General features: G+C 36.4%; 3 protein-coding genes across 3 annotated transcripts; 1 reads left to right on the forward strand and 2 right to left on the reverse strand.

Annotated features, from left to right (window-relative positions):
• Window positions 1-252: 252 nt before the first annotated feature.
• On the forward strand, window positions 253-2,980 carry LOC117904600. The gene is made up of 3 exons (XM_034817285.1): window positions 253-442; window positions 599-2,560; window positions 2,671-2,980. The coding sequence occupies exon 2, from the start codon at window positions 890-892 to the stop codon at window positions 1,484-1,486; it is 597 nt and encodes a 198-aa protein (XP_034673176.1). The 5' UTR covers window positions 253-442; window positions 599-889; the 3' UTR covers window positions 1,487-2,560; window positions 2,671-2,980.
• A 2,876-nt stretch (window positions 2,981-5,856) lies between these two features.
• On the reverse strand, window positions 5,857-8,695 carry LOC117905010 (FCS-Like Zinc finger 8-like). The gene is made up of 3 exons (XM_034817864.1): window positions 7,839-8,695; window positions 6,890-7,731; window positions 5,857-6,345 (listed from the first exon to the last, which is right to left on the reverse strand). Exons 2-3 carry the CDS (start codon window positions 7,690-7,692, stop codon window positions 6,267-6,269), a joined length of 882 nt encoding a protein of 293 aa, XP_034673755.1. The 5' UTR covers window positions 7,693-7,731; window positions 7,839-8,695; the 3' UTR covers window positions 5,857-6,266.
• Window positions 8,696-14,076: 5,381 nt separating this feature from the next.
• Window positions 14,077-19,285, reverse strand: LOC117905202 (tRNA (guanine-N(7)-)-methyltransferase non-catalytic subunit wdr4). Its single transcript, XM_034818146.1, has 10 exons — window positions 19,110-19,285; window positions 18,520-18,684; window positions 17,617-17,797; window positions 16,463-16,519; window positions 16,305-16,375; window positions 16,036-16,114; window positions 15,863-15,922; window positions 15,306-15,409; window positions 15,148-15,208; window positions 14,077-14,661 (listed from the first exon to the last, which is right to left on the reverse strand). The coding sequence occupies exons 1-10, from the start codon at window positions 19,241-19,243 to the stop codon at window positions 14,272-14,274; spliced, it is 1,302 nt and encodes a 433-aa protein (XP_034674037.1). The 5' UTR covers window positions 19,244-19,285; the 3' UTR covers window positions 14,077-14,271.
• Between the last annotated feature and the right edge of the window lie 8 nt (window positions 19,286-19,293).

Here is a 19,293-nt window from a genome sequence, read left to right on the forward strand (position 1 = left end):
AAATGATATTAAGAGTCTTGTTTTTAAATTTTAAATATACTTTCTATATTATTTTATCTTTTTCTAATTTTAAGATAAGAAGGGGGAAATGGTAATTGCAGTCCGAGGGCAAAATGGTCACTGAGGAAAGGGGTAGTTGTAGAGGGGAGAAAGGAGTGGAAGGGCATTTGGGTAATTTCTTATGAAAATGAAGTCACCTCCATTTCTATGAACCTACCGCCGATGTTTAAATACGACTCTGAGTCTCTGAGATCCACAGCTCTCAGCAGTCTTCGATTTTCATGTCGATGTGAAAAGAGAGGGAAATTTTTTTGTTTTTTTTTTTTTTGTTTTATAGGAAAAATCAGAGAAAAATTATAGCTCTTGGAAGCTGCCTTTAATACTCTCAGATCTAACCGGTGTTGTTTGACTGGAAATCTGAAATTTTCTCTCGCCACTTCCGGTAATTTCTCCTTTTTGACTTTCTCAAGAAAATGGATATGTAATATTTGAGCTTGTGTCTGAAATTTGGGGCTTTGATTTTTTAATTTTTCCATTTTTTTTTGGTTGTTGTTGTTGAGTGTGCTTATCCGTTTCTGTGCGTTTTTGGGTTTCGCAGTGATTGAAGGGTGGTGTTTGGTGGGTTTCTGGTGTTTGATTGTCAGCATTTCTGTGGTTAGATCAGCGGCTGTGGAGTCGTTGAGCTGGTGGGTTTTTGTTGGAGTTTGGTTTTCGATGTTTGTTTTGGAAATGTCATGGAGGAGATCTAGAATCTGTGGTGGGTTCTGTACAATTGGGACCGTAAAGTTGTGATTTTTAGGTGCTTATATTTGGGGGACTCGTTGATCGGAGTTGTAGGTGTAGATCTTGGTGGTTTAGAGTTATTGTAGTTGATTCAGTGAGTATTTCGATGGAGACGCTTCTTGTTGTGCCGCAGCATAGGAATCAGTATTATGGCAGAAGCAAGGCTCATGGGTCTGATAGATTTGTGTCGTCACCATCCAGTGATTTCAGAGAGATTAATTGTAGGACTTTTGAATCTGGGGCAGGTATACTCCCAACCCCGTTGAAGGCTTGTACTACTCCTGTAGCCAAAGGGGCGTGCCCTCTTTCTCAGAAAACCCCATCACCTCATTCTGAAGATAGCAAGCAGGCCAAAACCAAAACAAATGGAAAAAGCAGTGCAATTGCAATTCCCTTTGCTGAGGCTTCTAACTATGAGAAGTCCTTCCATGATGACTTCTCGTACTGTGAGCTCTGGGCTGGACCCGCTTATTCAAACTCGCCACCCCCTAGTTCCTTGCCCATACCCAAATTTTCGATGCGGCCAAAGCGCACTGTCTCGCTTGACTTGCCTGGCTCCGCTCCTGTTATCAAAATGCACGCCATCGCCAAGTCTGCTCCCCCTTCCCCAACAAGGGAACCGTACCCTTCTCCCAGAGATTTTACTGACTTTGCAACTAAGAATCTCCGGCGAATTCTCAATCTCAATATAGCGGATGATTGAAGTTCGACGAGCACCGTGCTCCTGTAAATAATCGGACTTTGTCAACAGGGTATGTGACAGTTTGTATATAGAGTGAATAAACAGGTCGATAGTGTGACCTTTTCTGTCGGTTATTTTAGCTTTGCAGTAGTGGTGGTGGTGGTACAAACAACAGTCATGGCTGGTTGATAAGCTATCTTCGGAATTTTCACTAAGAATTTGTTTGCTTAATGTGGACCCGGGTTTCTCTCTTTAGAAGGTGGCAGGATATATATAATTTGGGTATTGCAACACGGAAAGATGGGGTATTGAAAGTTTGATGAGGCAGAAGGAACTAATGCATGGGAATTTGCTTCTGAATTGACTGGTTGCCTGTACTCTTCTGCGGCATGGTGTGGAAAAACTAACTGCTCTCTAATCTATTGGGCCTGATGGAAACTGCATTCTAGTTGGTTGTAGAATTGAAGTCCTCCGGATAATTCCCTCAGTTGATTTTCAGAGATTTGGTTCTTGATTAAGGTTTAGGTCTCTAGTCTCAGATACCATGTATATAGTTTAGAAATTTTAACTGATTACTACTCCTAGTAGATCATCTATAGGTTTCTGTTTTATTCTTGTTGTCCTTATTTTTATTCCATAGTTATGTGCTTAGTATCCTTTCTTTCTACTAATCCAATACTCAGAGAGTTGCCTCTTTGTTTTTCTTTATGTCAGATGGCCTGAATTGGCTGTCTTTTTCCTCTTCTTCATCTTCATTTTTGTCATTTCCTTCTTTTTTTCTTTTTCTTCCCTAGTTAGTATTCTTCTTCTTAGGAACCCTCCATGAGGGTGGCCTTGTTCCCCTTCACCATCTTTTTCAGGTTTTTAAAGAGAAAAAAGTGGGAAGGGGAAGCGAAAGTAGTTGTTCTTTTCTGCTATCGAGTAGTTCCATCCGTGTTGCCTGTCCTGTTATTGAGCCCGCTAGTCTCTTGCTCCTGGACCACCTATTCTGTTATTGAGCTTGTTAGGTGTTTGCTCCTGGACCACCTATTCCTGTTGTTCGTCATAAGGCTTATCTTCCTGGGGAATCATTGATCATATTGAGCTGTTTATCAGGTAATAACATGAATATGTTTCATAATTTTCAATGCTTTAGTTGATGGTGATTATCTTAAAGCAGGTTGTATTTGTCATTAATTTATTTTGTTTTACATCTGTGAACCCAGCACTGAACCAGGAAGCGAATAGAAGGACTTCCAGGAGGCTGTTTTTCCAGTTATGATGTGTTCGTGGTGGATATAGACTGTCTTTTGAAGTAAATATAGCAGGGAACTGCACGCAGTTGTGTCTTGTATCTTGTATTCAGGAACTACCTAATACCTATGTTTGGCTGTTTGTGTACTGTACCAGGAGTAGCCTTGAAGTAGAAACTGAAATTGTTGTCAACCCTTTTATGTTCATGTAAAATTTTAGTTTGCAATATCAGATCCCTGTTGGCATTTCTTGAGAAGCATTTATAGCATCGTTCTGGATGGATGAGTTGGTCTTTTATTATTGGTATTGGTATGTTATTTTATATTGGTTTATTCTACAGGGTCGATGATGGTCTTTTCTAAGGTTACTTTTGCACTTGTTGCACTAATTTTGGCAGAGGAACACAGTGGAAACCGGCTTGTATGCTGTAACTTTCAATTGAAGATAGCTTATTGCAATTTTTCATTGGTTGTTTTGATCTGTGAGTGGGTTTTGACGATTAATAAGCCAAGTGGGTATTTTATCTGTTTCACTTTACAGGGAGGTATTCCTATTTCAAGGATTTGGCTTTAATGATTGGGTGTCATTTAGGGGGCATTGGCCATGTTCTGAAGGAACCAGGAAATCATTTGCTTGGCGCTTTTGTCTTGCTTTTATTCTCCTTACCCCAATTCTCATGGGTTTTGGCCCTTTTGGGTAATAGCTGTTTCCCCACTTTGAAAATTTTTTTAATTGGCTTTTCTTTTTCTTTTTTTGCCCGTCTCTATGGCCCGATAGACTTTTATATTTGTAAAAGGTGATGTGATTTTTTTTTTTCATGGACTGCCTGGTACTCTGTTTTGCACTTCTTTCATCAGCTTACCTGTCAGTTTAAGTGATGTATTCAAAGTTCCAAGACAAGGTTTTAGACCCCTGAGTTTTGAGGTTTGCTGGACATTGAAAATCCAGTGAGTAGAGGAGCTTGCAGGATGATCGAAATTGTGCCCCATATCATGGATTGGAGCCCAATTTTATTCTTACTATAGAATTAGATGTCTCCTGTCTGTGCAGTGGATCAGGAAGTGCTGGGTGGTCCTAAAGCAGCTTAAGTTACCATCTGGACTACTCATGGATGCCTCAACCTGTTCTTTGTGCCCTATAACCCATTTGAGTGAGCATCTTCAGCTTTTGATCACACCCTTTAGCCTTCAGAGAAGGCACTCAATTGTGGTCCTTCTGAAAGTTCCCTCACCCCCACCGAGTTCTTTTTCTTTACTCTCTGATGGGGAAGTGCAGTGATCAAATTTGATCACTGAGCTATTAGGGCATACTTAAAAAGTACTGAAGACTGTTGTAAAAAGAATGTCCTATCCGATTCTTACACAGTATTTTGGATGACAAAATACCTCTGCCCCAAGTTTCAGTTGGGGAAATTTCTATTAACACATCTTTTGAACTGAGTTGAACTTGATATAATTAGGCTAATTAGCCCTTTTAGGCCTTGCTTGATTGAATTTTAAATTTGGGCTTTGTATTTTAAAAATGTTTTCATTAAAGATAAGGGTGATTAATGATGCTGTTAGGACTTCTAATTAAATAAGAATTTGTTTTACATTGCTTTTGATGATAAAATACATGGGTGTTCATTGATTTTTTCATTTCTTCAAAACATGGTCAAGTTGTGTGAGGAAATATGGGGTGCTATGGTTTTCTTCCCTTCCAAACAGGGTTTTGTTCCAATTTTTCTCTCACCAAATTCTCAAGATGAGTTTCCAAAAAATCTAACTTCTTTTAACATATCAAATATAAACCCCTAATGCTATAGCCACCAAAGATGAATCTGAAGATGAAGAGGTGCAGCCTTTTGGGCTCATTTTGTCTTCCTATTCATATTAACTCATGGAAAATAAAGGGTGAAGGGTGATCAGAATCTTGACTTAAGCCCTGCAAAACTGCAGCTTAAGATGACAAGTGGGGACCTAAATTGTAGGAAAAGAAAAAAGGCAACCCAACTCAAAACTTGTAAGCTGGGATTCCATGTTAGAATTGACCAGTTCATGATCATCATCATCTATGATTTCTCTTCTACTAACCCACCAATAAACACATTAGCTATTTCAAAAAGAAAAGAAAAGAATAATAGCAGGATTTCCTCAAGGAGTGTAGGCTAATTGTGAAGTTTTCCCACCTAGGATGGCTTATCCATGAAGATAGCCTGAAAAGTATTCTAACTTATCCACTCATTCAGTTCAGATGTTCATTAAAGATGGTGATAGTTGTGACATTTTCAAAGAACAGTGGAAGATACATGATTGAAAGTTTTATCTAGATATTCTTAACAACTATTTTGGGAAAAAAAAAAAAAAAACTATAATTAAAAGTATATGATTTTTTTTTTAATAATTTTCATAATATTTCATTTTTTTTTTGATATTTTAAATCAAGAAGGAAGGTGGTGGTTGGTTTTCATCAAGAAGGCAAAGATGAGACCCCCAAAGAGTGTCTGCAGGTCAGTGTCTTATTTTTTGCTTATGGGATGGGCACCTGCAAATATGAAATGAGAGGAGACTGATTTTCATTGAAAGAAAATATACATACGCCTACATTACCATTAGGTTTTGGAATTTTGTACGCATTCTGCAAAAGGAATCAAACTTTTTAACCACTTCTCCATTCAATTATTTAATCCATGATTAGTCTGAAGAGTCTGGAGTTTGGATCTATTCCTTTGAAAAAGTAGGCTTCTGCTCAAACTTTCTCATAAACTAATCATCCTCCACCCTATTACTCAACCTATGATAAGACAAAAATGGATATGAAAATTAGAATTCACAGGAGTTTGACGCGACCCATTAGCACAAATCGCAAGCAAAACATTGAGTATAAACATGTCGGATATGGTTCATCAACAGGACTTTAAACGCAACACATTTTCTGTAGATTTGGATAAGTAACTCGTATTTGAATAAAATTTGTGTTGACCCGTATAACTTATTTAATAATTATGTTAATTTGATTTTAAATAAATAGATAGTTGAATCATAAACATATTGGATTAGGTTGAGAAGACTTAACTCGACTCGATTATTATGTGCGTCATATTTGGGTTAATCTATTTCATCGAATACCTAAATTTTGACACGACATAGATACTATCCATAAACAGGAATCATCAACCGTAATGAAAACGGAGAGAAGAAACCATTCAGTAAGGGAGGAGGAAGGATTCAGAATCTACAATCAAGATGCCATTGGTCCCATGCTTGATAATTAATTGAACAAAGATGATGGAAGTTTTCGATCATACATCATCCGCCATAAGTAATCAAATTGGTCAACTCCTTATCAAAATCATCTCTACAATAATCTCAGCAGCTCTTCTTGTATGTGTGTGTGCAGGAGAGAGGGCACCCAGAAGGACAATTTTATTCAGAGAAAAGGAAAACACATTGATGTCGCAATCTCCATCGATCATCTTCAAGATTGGAAAATTTGGTGAAAATTTACAGATTATCCTTCTCAAGCTGCTGGGATTTCTTTTGGAGTATGGGACTAGGAAAGACAGACCATGGGGGATCAAGGAGTCGTCCTAGAATTCCAAATCCTCTTCTTCATCAAACAGCATTTCTTGGCAGCGGCATTCGTGACTGCAGAACGCTTTCTCACCTCTGCAAGACAAGGGAGATCAACTCGGGTTAGATTCAGCTCGGGTTATGAAAATTACAAGACCGTAAACTTGATTAAAGAAATGAACAACTAGTCAAATAATATATGCTACACATAATTCGAATCCATTGACCTGTTCATTTGAGATACAAGTGATGGAGAAGGTCCACCGTGCTCATCCTTTTTTAGCATTATGGCATGGCACAAGAGATTAACAATTTAACATCGAGACCGAGCTTAACCCGATCATAATCGCCATTTTAAATCATATTATATCATAATCCAACAAAAACACAATGGATTAATGATTAATTACAATATGAAAACGAACAATTCCATTGTTTCTCATAAACAGAACCATAGAGATAATCTATAAATTAGAGCATCTATGAAAATCAGAATTCGTTCAATATTAATGAATTTTGATGGGAAAGTAGAAATCTAATTCAAACCCATGTCATTTGAGAGATTAATTAACCAGATTCAGCTAAGTTAGATAAATTTAGGAGAGAAAGATCAGAATTAGGAAGAGGAACTAGGTCCAACCTGTAAATGTAAATGTCTCTTTCCTGGCTAAGGTTCTTCTTGCAGGTATGACAGCAGCTGAGAAAATTCTCAGGAGGAGAGTTGGGATTTTCCTGGAAAGTACAGTAGTTGTTTTGGCTCAATGCAGACACACCACAGCAGCTCTCCACAATGCAGTTATCAAATATATGAGTTGTTCTTGGGTTAGGCCCATGGGAGATCACACATGTGTACTCCTCAGAAAGCTCCATTCCAGTGAAAATCCGAGGAGAATCTTTTGTTTGGATGCCGGAATTCAGAGACCCAAATGGGGATAAGGAAGCCAGTTGAGAATTTCGGGTCTTGATCCCAAAGTCAGCCGGAGATTTTGGCGATTCCGCCGGAGAAAGCGCGGATGGTTGAAGATGAGGAATTTGAACCTTAAGCTGTGATCCAAACAGAACCATTCTGCTACTGGGCTTAGAGAAATTCTCATTTGCGCCCTCTCCATTGATTGGGTCAGAATCAATAAGAGCAACACCAATGCCTATTGAATCCAATTTTTCCCAGGAGCGTTTGGTTTCTGAGAAAGTTCCAGGAGAAGCCTGGGTTTTCTCGTACTCAAATGGGTTTCCAGAAAAGGGTTTAGTATCAAAAATCGAAGTTGGACTTATGATCTCTTCAGCTTCGGGCAAGCACTTTGATATGAACCCTCTGAAAATTTTCGGAGAACCGAGAAGAAATGAAATGGGTTTTGTGAGATTTTCAGTGGGAGATGGCAGAGAACTGTGATCGCCCATTATCGCTTGCTTGCTCGCCACTGCTCTTGATCTATTCCTCAGCATAACTACCTCGAATCCAATAATTCTCAGCAAAAATAATATCTGCCAAACATTAAAAAGAAAAAAAAAGTACGAATAAGATTCAATTTTCAGAAAATAAAAACGGATTGCAGATAAAAACAATACTGATTTGTACTCAAAGAACTCACATAAAATGGCCACAAAGTTCACCCAGAAACAGTCATGAATTGCTAGATAATAAAAAAGCTCGATGTTTTCACTCTAACCAGGAAATGGAAATCAAAAGCACTGCTAAATCTCTGTAGCTTCCATCCCTGAAACCTCCAAAAGAACATACACAAAAGAAAACAAAAAGAATCCTGGATTTTTCCCTCTTTTTCTTGCCTTTTCTTCACTCAGAAAGAACAAAACAAAATCAATTGGCACCATCCATCATCATCACCATAACCCGCATGCAAACCACACGATCAGCATCAAAGGTGAAGCCCAACCTCGCCATTGACAGGAAAAACAGAACTCCACCGCTGCTTCAACCCACAACCAGTGTGGACTGTTCCTTCTCCACTCCCCATGAAAAACCCACCACCAAACTTTAACGGGTTTTTCTCATTTCACCCCACCTTTCTCCCTCTCAGAAACAAAGAAACAAGAAAAAGAAAGAGATAGGGGAAGAAAAAAAGCTCTGAAGGAAAAAGGGAGTGTTTGGTGTGGGTTTTAAAGAGAAGTGGCGTGTGCATGAAACCCAATCACTCACTCCCTGCTTTTTCCTTCCATCAAAACAACGACAACAACACTGTAACTCTCCTCCTTTTTTTTTCCCTTTTTTTTTCCCCCTTAGAAAAGATTAAAACCCCTCTGAATTTTGTATTGTAACACAGTCTCCCTATCTGAGAATTTGTCGTGACTCCCTCTTCTTCACCGTCCTCTCTCCTCTCTCTCCCCCCTTCAATGCAGAATTAAATTGAAGGCACGCACTTGAAGGCTGAGTTATCCCCTTGCTCGTACACCTTTCTTCATCCCCATTTCTTGCTAGTACAAGTTTCCCTTTTTCAAACTCGCAGTGCTCACCACCAACTCATAAAATCCTTAGATTTAGAAAAGTCTCTGATGAAATCCATTCAGTTTTAAGTTACCAAAACTATGGGTCTCCTTTTTTTTTTTCTTTTTTCTTTTTAAATATTGAAGTGATCCCAAAAAAATTGTAAGATGATGTTTGTTTTTTTATTAAATAGGAAAAATAATTTAATTATTTTTAACTTATTTAAATTATTTATCTATTTTTAATAAATTTATTTATTTAAAATATTAATTATATTATACATTTAAAATATTTTTACTATTTTAAAATTGATTCTAGATAATTAAAAATAATATCATGTACACCTAATAACAATCAATATCTTACTCATCATTAATGGTTGAAGTTAAAAAAAAAAATCAAATATATTATTATTTTAATTACCTTATTTTTTTGAAAATGTTTTTATTGGAAAACCCTTAAATATTAAATTTATTATAAATTAAAATACAATCTGAAATATTTTCCCAAAAAAAAAAAAAAAAAAAAAAATATATATATATATATATATATATATATATATATATATATATATATATATATTAAAAAGGAAAAAAAAAACTGCCCAATAAGCATTCTTAATTTAATTTTTTTTTTTTACCTACTATGCAGCCTAGGTGTTCGACTGAGAAGACCAGGAGTGATTGGGTTGCAAGCCCACTGAAATAACGGTGGACACCTGCAGACCATCTAAAATGTATGGGCTTATGGGGTCCACAAAGTTCAGTCAGACATGGTGGGCCCAACTCAGGTGATTGTCAAGTAGTCCTGATCACAGCAGTGTTTCGGCGTAAAATCGTTCAGCGTACCTGGGGCCTCCTTTTGGGCCCCTACCCAAATGGGCCGGGCGTGATGACAGATGGGGCAGTACATGGACTTTGACACCTTTGGTGGGCCCTCTTAGCCTCTTCTCGGCTTGATATTTTGTATTATTCGTCATAAGTATGCATGTTTGGTAAAATATGGGCCTTGTATATTTTTCTTGATTTTTAATTTTTTTTAATATTTTCATTCATAATTAAAAATAAATAAATTTGACTACCATGAAATTTTATTACTAAAGTTATTACAACTCATTATTTCGAATGATCGACTCGGGGTGAATCCTTTTTTTGTTATAGTATTTATTTGATTTTGATTTTTCTGTTTTCTTTTTATGGTAGACCATATTATTAAAAACCTGTCGAAACACGTTTCATTCTATTTTTCTAAGTGATTATCTTTTCCAAATAGGTCAAGTTAGACTAATTCGCATCAATATGATAATTTAACAACCCGATTTGTCTTATAGTGAATGACATTATCAAAATTCCAATGCCAAATTGTAAGGGGATGAGGTCTATTAAAGTTGGGGTTTAGATTTAACTTTTTAGGGTAATTTTTAAACACTTAAGACAAAAGTTTTATTATAGAAAAGCATAAGTAATTGGTCTCATGCATATAAAAAAAATCATATCATAAATGAAATTATTGAAAAAGAGAAGTCATTAACAAAAAAATTAATGACTTGGTCAAAATAGTATCATTCTAATTGACTGAGTTGGGTGTAAACCCTAGATTAAGATCCAACTCAAACTCTCTTTTAGCAAACAATAATTTTCCCAACCCTTGGAGTCCCACATGCACTCAATCACTCTTTTGTTTTTCTTGGTGCCAAAAGAAAGTAGAAACAACACATCACAACAAAGAGGTTTCACACCCCTCAAACCTTACAATTACTTTTGTATTTTTGTATTTTTTTTTTAATTTAATGACTCATTGTCAATCACCTCAACCTTGTGTAAAAATGATTCATTCTTGTAGCTTTAGACACAAGTGGGTGGCCAGAAAGCCTTCTTAATTAATATGGGCAAACAACCACTGAGAGCTGAAAGTATTTATGACAATGTGTATAAACTAAAAACCATGGGGACCCCTTGTTTCAGTTGTGGAGAAGGGTGATGTGGGTCATCTCCTATTCTGCCTTTTTCCATTTCTTTTTGACACATAATCTTGGAAATGTGTGTGGTGGGAGAGAGAGAGAGAGAGAGAGAGAGAGAGAGGGAGAGGGAGAGAGAGGGAGGTCGTTATTGTGTTTACAACAATGTCCAACCATTGTGACCCACCACATGGACCTACAAATTCTGTGGCATAGTGGCTGACCCCTAGATAAGGGATGTAAAAATATGATGAGACTTGGCACAAGTTCAAAATTCAATTATGATCAAATCTTGTGGATAGAATTAAGTTTTAACAGTTTTACAGTTTCATTTTCCCTTGCATTATACTATCCATTTTGCAAGTTCATCTCACTATTTTATACCAAATTTAATGTTATTAATTTATATTTTAATTTTTCTTTCTTTTGTTTTTTTTTAAAAAAATTATTGAATCGTTATTTTATACCTTAATCTTATTATTTGTATCATAATTCAATAATTTATATGATATTTTATCGTATACTTTTTTCAACGAAGATAAAAGTTGTACTAAACATTTTGTTTATTTTCATTGAACAAAATTCAAATCAAATCATTTGTAGGAGGATGGAGTCATTGACATTCCTGCAACCAATGATCCTGGTATGAAAGTTGAAAAGTAAGCCTAACATTTTTATATTGGAAACATACCCTCCAAATCAAGAAAAAGGGAAATGAAAGGGGGGCTTTCAATCTACATTTCCCTTTCAGAGAATCAGTTCAATCCTTGATCCCCTTCTGGAAGAAGAATTTTTATTCATCAGTCAATCTCAGGCAATTTCTTCATATTAACGTATGCTGCACAAATGTCTTTCATTTTCCCATAAATAAATAAATAAAATAAAATTTATGGGTTGGTCTTTGGTACTCAAGCATTTTTTTTAGTATTATACCAACTACCCTTCATCCCATTTTGCTTAAATAAGCATAAAATAAAAATGTCATCAAATTACAAAGAATATGATCAAATACGAATAATGTATTTGAATAATGTCATCAAATCACATGTCGGAATACAAATTACAAAGAATAATGTATTCAGATACGTGTTGACTCGTTAGAGTAAAGAATAAAAATTAAAAAACCAATTCTATTTTTTTTATTAAAGTATTTGAATTGCTTTTTAGAATGAGAGTGAGAATCAAAAGTTTATTATAAGAAAAATCAAATCACACGTTTAATAGGATTTTGACTCCTATGATGTGATTTTAATTCACTTCCATTCTTATCCTATTTTCAATTATATTCTTGTAGATAGAACAAACCCGTAATGTAATTAGAGTGCTTCTATATAAAATTTCTCTACTAGTTGGAAAAATAATTAGAAGAAGTAATTCAAAGAGGTTAACAGTGTCTTTACATATAAGTTTTCACTGAAATGGGTGAGTATCACCAAAGGCATGGTCCCAATTCACCTTGGCATTCAATTTTGAGAAGAAGGCTAAAAAAAACAAAAAAAGTGACCAAAGTCATGGTCCCCATTTGATCGAGAATTCAATACCCTCTTTTTTTTTATCTGTCTCTTTCTCTCTCTCTCTCTCTCTCTCTCTCTCTCTCTCTCTCTCTCCAATGAGTTCGGTAGTCCCTCTTTTTTTTTTCTCTCTTCATCTCAACCCTTATCCATGCAATCACTCTCTTTACATGCGCAGGCACATTCCTCTATAATCTCAATTATCCAAAGAAATTAGGTGTCGCAGTCAATTCATCCTTTTAGTGCCACATGGAATCACCCAATTGGGAGAGGAGCAAGTGGGACCACCCCTAAAATGTCTGTTTCCCTATGTTGGCCCCACCAATCACCATCATCCAAGTGGAGGTCCCTTTCATATGCCACGTAGCACTGCATGATTCAATATGGATAAAATGTAGAGATATGATTGGTGCACTGACCTTCGTGGCATTTCCCTTGATATTTTTCTTCTCACCCACATATAAGATTAGGGGTGGGGGTGGCAATGGTGTTGGTACCAAGTAGGATGATGATGCTGACCCCTTCAATGTAGTGAACTAGTTTAACAAGGCAATCCCACTGTCCTCTCTCTCTCTCTCTCTCCTTTTTTAGCCAGGTGTCCTTTTGATAACACACCACGTGGCAAAAACCAGGTTCCTCAATTGGTCTATGAACTTCATGTTCCATTAGGATAATCCTCTTCCCTTTTTGACCATTGAAGAAAATAGTAGTGTTGGGATAAATTGGATTGATGTTATTGAGAAGAATAGATAAGTTGTAGGGTTGAGAGCATGATGTAGGCATGGTTAAGAAGTTGTAATTGTGAGAATGACATACAATGGAGACAAAAATTGATTACGAGGGACACCCTCCAGACCAAGTTGAGGAAAATATAAATAGACGAAACCATTAATACAAGTAGGCCATGCCCATATGGATTTGTCTCTCCTTTAAGCCTAATCACACATCATTCATTCTTCTAACCTACACATAACCTCTACTGTCCAAAAATATTAAAACCATTAATAGAACTTAATATATGTCTTCTTTGGATAAAATTGGAGTTTAATTAATTTATTCTCTTTTTATTATTAATAAAAATTATTAGTCACATGATAAATAGCTACCATACTATAATATTAGAGGCATAGCAATTGTTGCATATTGGAGCACAAGAACAAAATTTGATTCCTCAAATTTGAGGAATCCAATTCATGGAGGGTGGGAGAATGGGTTTGCTCAAATTTCAGGAATGGGTTTTCTCAGATTGTTATAAGACCCGCACACAATTTTTCATTCCAAATTCAAGTAAAGATGGGAATGATTGGAAAGGGAATCACTCCTTCCTTTTAATTCCAATGGAATCAAGTAAACAGGCCATAAAAATCTTAAACTGAAATGAGATGGATGAAGTAAAACAAACCATGCCTATTTCCATCATCATTGGGCAAAAATCTTGTGGTGTTAGTTCAAAATTCGGGTACGGAACTAAATAATAAGCCAAATCATCCTCATCATGTAAGCCTCCCTGTTGATGAAAACACTTGTTTACCAACCAAAGATCATTCTAACTTGGTCCAAGTTGGCAAGATTGACAAGCCTCAACTCTCTCTATGGAATAAGCAATCAATAATACCAATGACAAAATAGACTAAATGCAGTGGTAGGGCAATATGCAAAACTGATGATTACAAAATACTCAGATAAGGACCTGTGGCCCCCTGGAATAAAGAGGCTCAAAACATATGAAACTTGAGGCCACTGCGTAGCAAGAGGAATGTCATTCGCCGTCGGGCGCCTCAGTTGTGTGTGTATTTTTCCTAATTAGGTGCAAAAGATCACGAGAAAAATGACAATATATGTTGAATTGATTCCCATGAACCTTTGAAAAAGGGCACCCACTGACTGATGGTATGATCAAGTCATGTGAATCAACTCAGTTTTTGAAACAGGAAGAGCTTTAGATATTATTGATTGAATAGTACATTCACTTGGTAAAATTAAAATCCACAAACATTCATTTCCATTCATGATAAAAGACCAAGGGTACAAAAACATATGGAGGGAACTAGATGAAGATTCAGTTACCTCCACGAATGACTCGATAAAAGTGGCTGCTGCCTGTTCAATTTGTACTATTGTTTGATCTTTTTGTCATTTCTCGTCCTCTTTCTGAATTCTCGTTTATCTGCAGAGTACTGTTTTTTAATTAACAAATTGCACATTGCCATTTTTACAGCTTCAGCAGCTGCTGAGAAGACCTTATTCTCAATGGATACACTTCCCTGCAACTTCTCAAGTAGTTTCTCTCCCCCAGGTATCTCATCATCTTCCAACATGGTTGGCTCATGTTCAACAGAGTCTGCACCGCTTATTTTAAAACCAGAGATTACCCTAACACGAGCGAGAGAGTGGGAATCTAACCCATTTAAAGTAGAGACACCTGTAACCATCCACAAGAATTCTGCACAAGATGCAGTGCCTAGGCTTGTAGGAATAAAACTCCCTCCTGTGATGGAAACCACCTACAAGAATCAAACCAGTTTGAAAAAGAACACAATAGTTAGGTCATTGCTTATGGGGTTTCAGATTATTTTCTGAATGATTATGCAGTTACAGGATGCCGCCATGTTATCAGACTTGGAAGTTAATTTCTCCAAGAGTTTGTTTTCAAGGATTCATATATAAGCATTTGAGCCATTGAATATCCTGATTCAACTACAGTACTTTTTGCAATGATTGAAATACCCTTTCTAAAGAGTATTTCAAATCCATAATAACTAGGCGGTTGAAAAATCTCTCTTCATGGGAGCTGTTCAGGTGGTGAGCAAAATGGAAGGAATGGAGTAGTTGCGCACATCCATGGTTATGTAAAGCAAGACCATGATACAAATCTACCAGACAACGGGTGATGTGACTCCAGTTCTGCTAGTAGCGCCCATTCATTGGATAGTTTGTTCTTTTAGAAAATTATCACGCTTAACCGAATATTTGTTTTATAAGGTACTTACCTTGGCAATGGAAAGACTTTTAGCAGAAACGTTGCAGTTCAACAGCATTATTCCTTGCAAGCTATCAAAGTAAAATCACCATGCCAAAAGTATTAAGAAAATGAATAAACAGAACCCTTCAAAGATGGCAAAATAGTAAGAAATATTGAGAGACTTGCCTTTGAATGGCCGCAGCAACCAGCGTACCATCAGGAGTAGTGCATAGATCGATCACTGCAGAATAGTGCTCCTCTTCCCTTCCATTAGACTCTAAAAACCCTGCCTTCAGGAAGCAAATGGAAATTAAATCAAGTAAAAGATGATGAAATAACTAGGCTATTAACAAAAGCCATGCAAATGACAGGCCACTAGTTTTTTTTAAAATAATAGATTTTAAATCTCGAACCAAGTTTAAAGAAAAAATGAAATAACGGAAATATTCCCTGGAATTTCTGGTGATATCACTTGCCACACATGCAACTGAGATGCCAGGACTCCCTGCCTTATTTAAAAAACTAGTCATTCCAAATATAAAAGAATATTCGATGCTATCCCTAGTTTGAATATCCGCTTGATTAACATATTAATTATATGAAACTAAAATCCAAGGTTTCATATTTGATTTTAAATCAAACAACCTTGACAGCAAAAGTAGGTAATGTTCCAGAAACAAAGGAGGCGGGACTAATGACACCATCAGAAGCCTCATGAAAAAGTTCTAGAATGAGTGAGCTACCTGTGATCCAACTTCACATGTATCAAGGAGAGATCCAGAGGTAATATCCCACAAACGAACCTGTAAAGCAAAGTGGATAAAATTCCTATTCCATATTCTGCATCTTAAAACAAACAAAAGCCCATGAAGCAAATCCTGAAATTTTGATTTTTAATTTTTTTATTATTACTCACTGTTGAATCACCACTCCCAGAAACAAGAAATCCCTCTGGGTAATCAGGAGCACATACAAAGGCAAGACAGGATACAAACCTGCCAACACATTCATGACAATGGATGTAAATCAATTTTCACCAGGTAATGGGCAAATACCCAAGTTTGTACGTATACATATGCGTGCATGCACACACATGGGGACACGTGTGTGTGTGTATATGTGGTGTGGGTGTGCATACACACGTGTCATGTTAAAAAAGGAACAATCTCATAAAAACTTGCTCACTCTGTGTGACCAAGACAAAAACTCTGGATCTCATGAGCTCCATCTAAGGGCTTCTTGGGGAACACAGAAACCTGTCAGCAGAAAAAAGAAAAAAAAAAGTGTAAAAGACGTAAACGGCCAAATTATCCATTCATTGATTAAATGGGCAAAGGGAGTACACGAATTTTAAAATCCCGATCAGCACTAATAATGAATCGCCCATCCAGTGAGAATTCCTGCACAAATATGCTGCTATTAAGAATAATCACCTCATTGGTAAAGAAGATTTAGGCATCAAACCCAGCGATAAGTCTAATCACAACAAGGTTCAAAGGAAAATATGCAAATAAATAAAAACGACAGCATATGTTGGAGTAAGACAAAATAAATTAAACATTATCTTAGTCCACAATACTTGAAGAAGCAACACTTTTTAGAAGTTTCAAAAGAGTGAATATGAACTATGAAGAAATGGGGAGAAGTGTAACAAAATCTATCCTGATGACCTATTTCTCTGTTGTTAAGGAGGAAAATTAGACAATAGTTTCTCATTCACAGAGATTGATATTGGTGATTTGCGCTCCATTTGTATTGCACAAGGTAGCAGAGGAAGGGAAAAAGAATAGGAAAAAATCTTAAATTCTGTCTTTTGGTTTGCCATGGAAAAAATTATAAAGGAAAAATAAAACATAAAGAACATTGTTAAAAATTAGTATATTTTCAAATGCTTCATTTTCTATACAAAAGAGGAATTAGATTGAAGAAACATGGGAGAAAAAAATTTATTGAGCTTAAAGTCATATTCCCTTCGTACATTTTGCCTTTCTTCTTCCTTTCCTTCAAATTTTCCATAATTCAACAGAGCCTTACAGGGATTTGTCCTTCTTGAATTCACTGAGAGTTTGGTTCTAGCCTAAGGACTGGCCTTATCTCAGTCTCAACATTTTTCTTTTTGAATGTTTCTTGAATGCATCATGTGGGCTTCATCCTCTTTTTGGTACTTTTAGGTATGCATCTTATGAAAATTCTTATTTGCCTATCCAAAAACTAGTTGCTGATTCACTGGATTTGAAACAAACTAGTAGTAGAGGAGAAACCTATGACAACAAGCTTAAATCCTAAAGGGAAAATGTAAAAATAAAAAGGGCACAAACAATTGACACAAAACTAGCATAACCCAGGACTACAGAAAAGATTTAAACATATATACATCTGTATGCAAAAGTTTGCTTATAATCAGATGTCAGTGATGCCTATTCGCCCACCAATAGGCCCACACAAACAAATGAGCAGGAAAGAAACAGAAAAAGATGATCGATAATAAATAACAAACCAGGCTAGTAATGATGCTACAGTAATGAGCAAGAACTGGTGCTGCTTTCTTATCAACCAAAACTTGATTTTCATCAAAGCCATCCAGATTCAGGGCCCAAACAACACCAAATTTGTCAGCAAAACATACAAACAGGCCATCCTTACTTATAGCAACTGCACTCACTCTCTTCTCAGAGCACCTGTTACATTTAAAACAATCAGGTGATGTTTGGTAGGAGTATAAATGAGAAATTTTCTGCAGAAACAAACTGAATGTTACTGGTCAAATTGATGACAAATCAATAGGCATGTCACAAATGATTGTGGGACCTACCATGTAACTTATGGACTCATTGCATAGAATACATTACTGCTGGTTTTTGGTTAACAAACTGACAGGAAAATTTGCTCGTCCAGAATGCAATTTTCAGCCACTTCAATAACCTAAAATTTTCAACCAAACTCCACTGGTTTTCAACCCAACTTCAGATTTATTCATAAATAAATAAATACAACAGTTAACTTCCAAACTTTTTCAACCAAATCCCAATCTTGCCCAAATTCCCAAATTTCTGGCCAATTTTTTTCTAAACAAACTTTAGTCCAATTCAATCCAGGGTGGATAACCAAATCCAAATCCAAATTCAAATTTGATCTTCCAGATTTGAACTGTTTACCTAATTTAAGTCTATCTGACAAAAAACCAAAATAATAGGAAATGACTGAGGTTATGCCATAACAAATGGCATCAACATTTGGGGTGGTTGGGACACAGAATGGTAAAAGTTAGGTCCTATGTCCGAACTCAAAATGGCGTCATATGAATTTTTGTGACGTTGGGGAGCAACCTAAAAAACTCTCCTATTTAGCATCATGGAATATTCACAACAAATAAACCCTTCTGAAAACTTCAAGAACTTACACAGTACTAATGCAGTGCCAAGAATTTGCATTCCAAATCTTGACTAGTTTGTCATCACCAGCCGATACAAAGAGCTTCCCTTCTGCACCAAATCGAATAGCTCTAATAGAATCCTTATGAAGAGGTCCACTAGAATCATCCACCAGCGTCACCGAAGAACCCCCTCTGTAAAAGAACCATTACTTAAACTACATGCTACTCGAGTTACAGTCTCACTCTCCATATAACTTGATTTAGAATTCACGAACACTCGCATGCAATCATTCAACTGTTCGATATTTTACATAAAGCTTTGTTTGGTTGCTGAGAAACTAGAAGAACTATTGTACAATTATTTGACCGAGTACGATATTTTACATTTCCTTGTGCATCCTTAGGTACTGGAAGCACTTTTGTTGCTTGGAACATCAAAATAAGAAAGAAGAAAACAATCATTGATTTTATTTTAGCTTTTAGAAGTAAAAAATGGCACTTGAAAGTTGAAAGAGGCTAAGCAGCAAAAGTCTTGATAACCAGAAGTTTAAATTTCTTTCCTTTCCAGTTTTCTCAGCAACCAAACATAAACCCTGGGAAGAGTAGAAATAGCTTACTGGAGATCGAAAACTCGGAGGTCCGACCCGATGGAGACTACGATGAATTTATGGTCCGGATGAACTGAGATTAAGGCTGGAGCCACCTCAACATCTCGGTGGTTGTCTCCTTCCTCAATTGCAGGTTCCTCCATTTTTGCAATGTGAGAGAGAAGGTAAGGGTCGTTCTAGGGTTTTGCCGTTG

This window comes from Vitis riparia, chromosome 17 (assembly GCF_004353265.1).
Source record: "Vitis riparia cultivar Riparia Gloire de Montpellier isolate 1030 chromosome 17, EGFV_Vit.rip_1.0, whole genome shotgun sequence".
In the NCBI taxonomy this organism is placed as follows: Eukaryota; Viridiplantae; Streptophyta; class Magnoliopsida; order Vitales; family Vitaceae; genus Vitis; species Vitis riparia.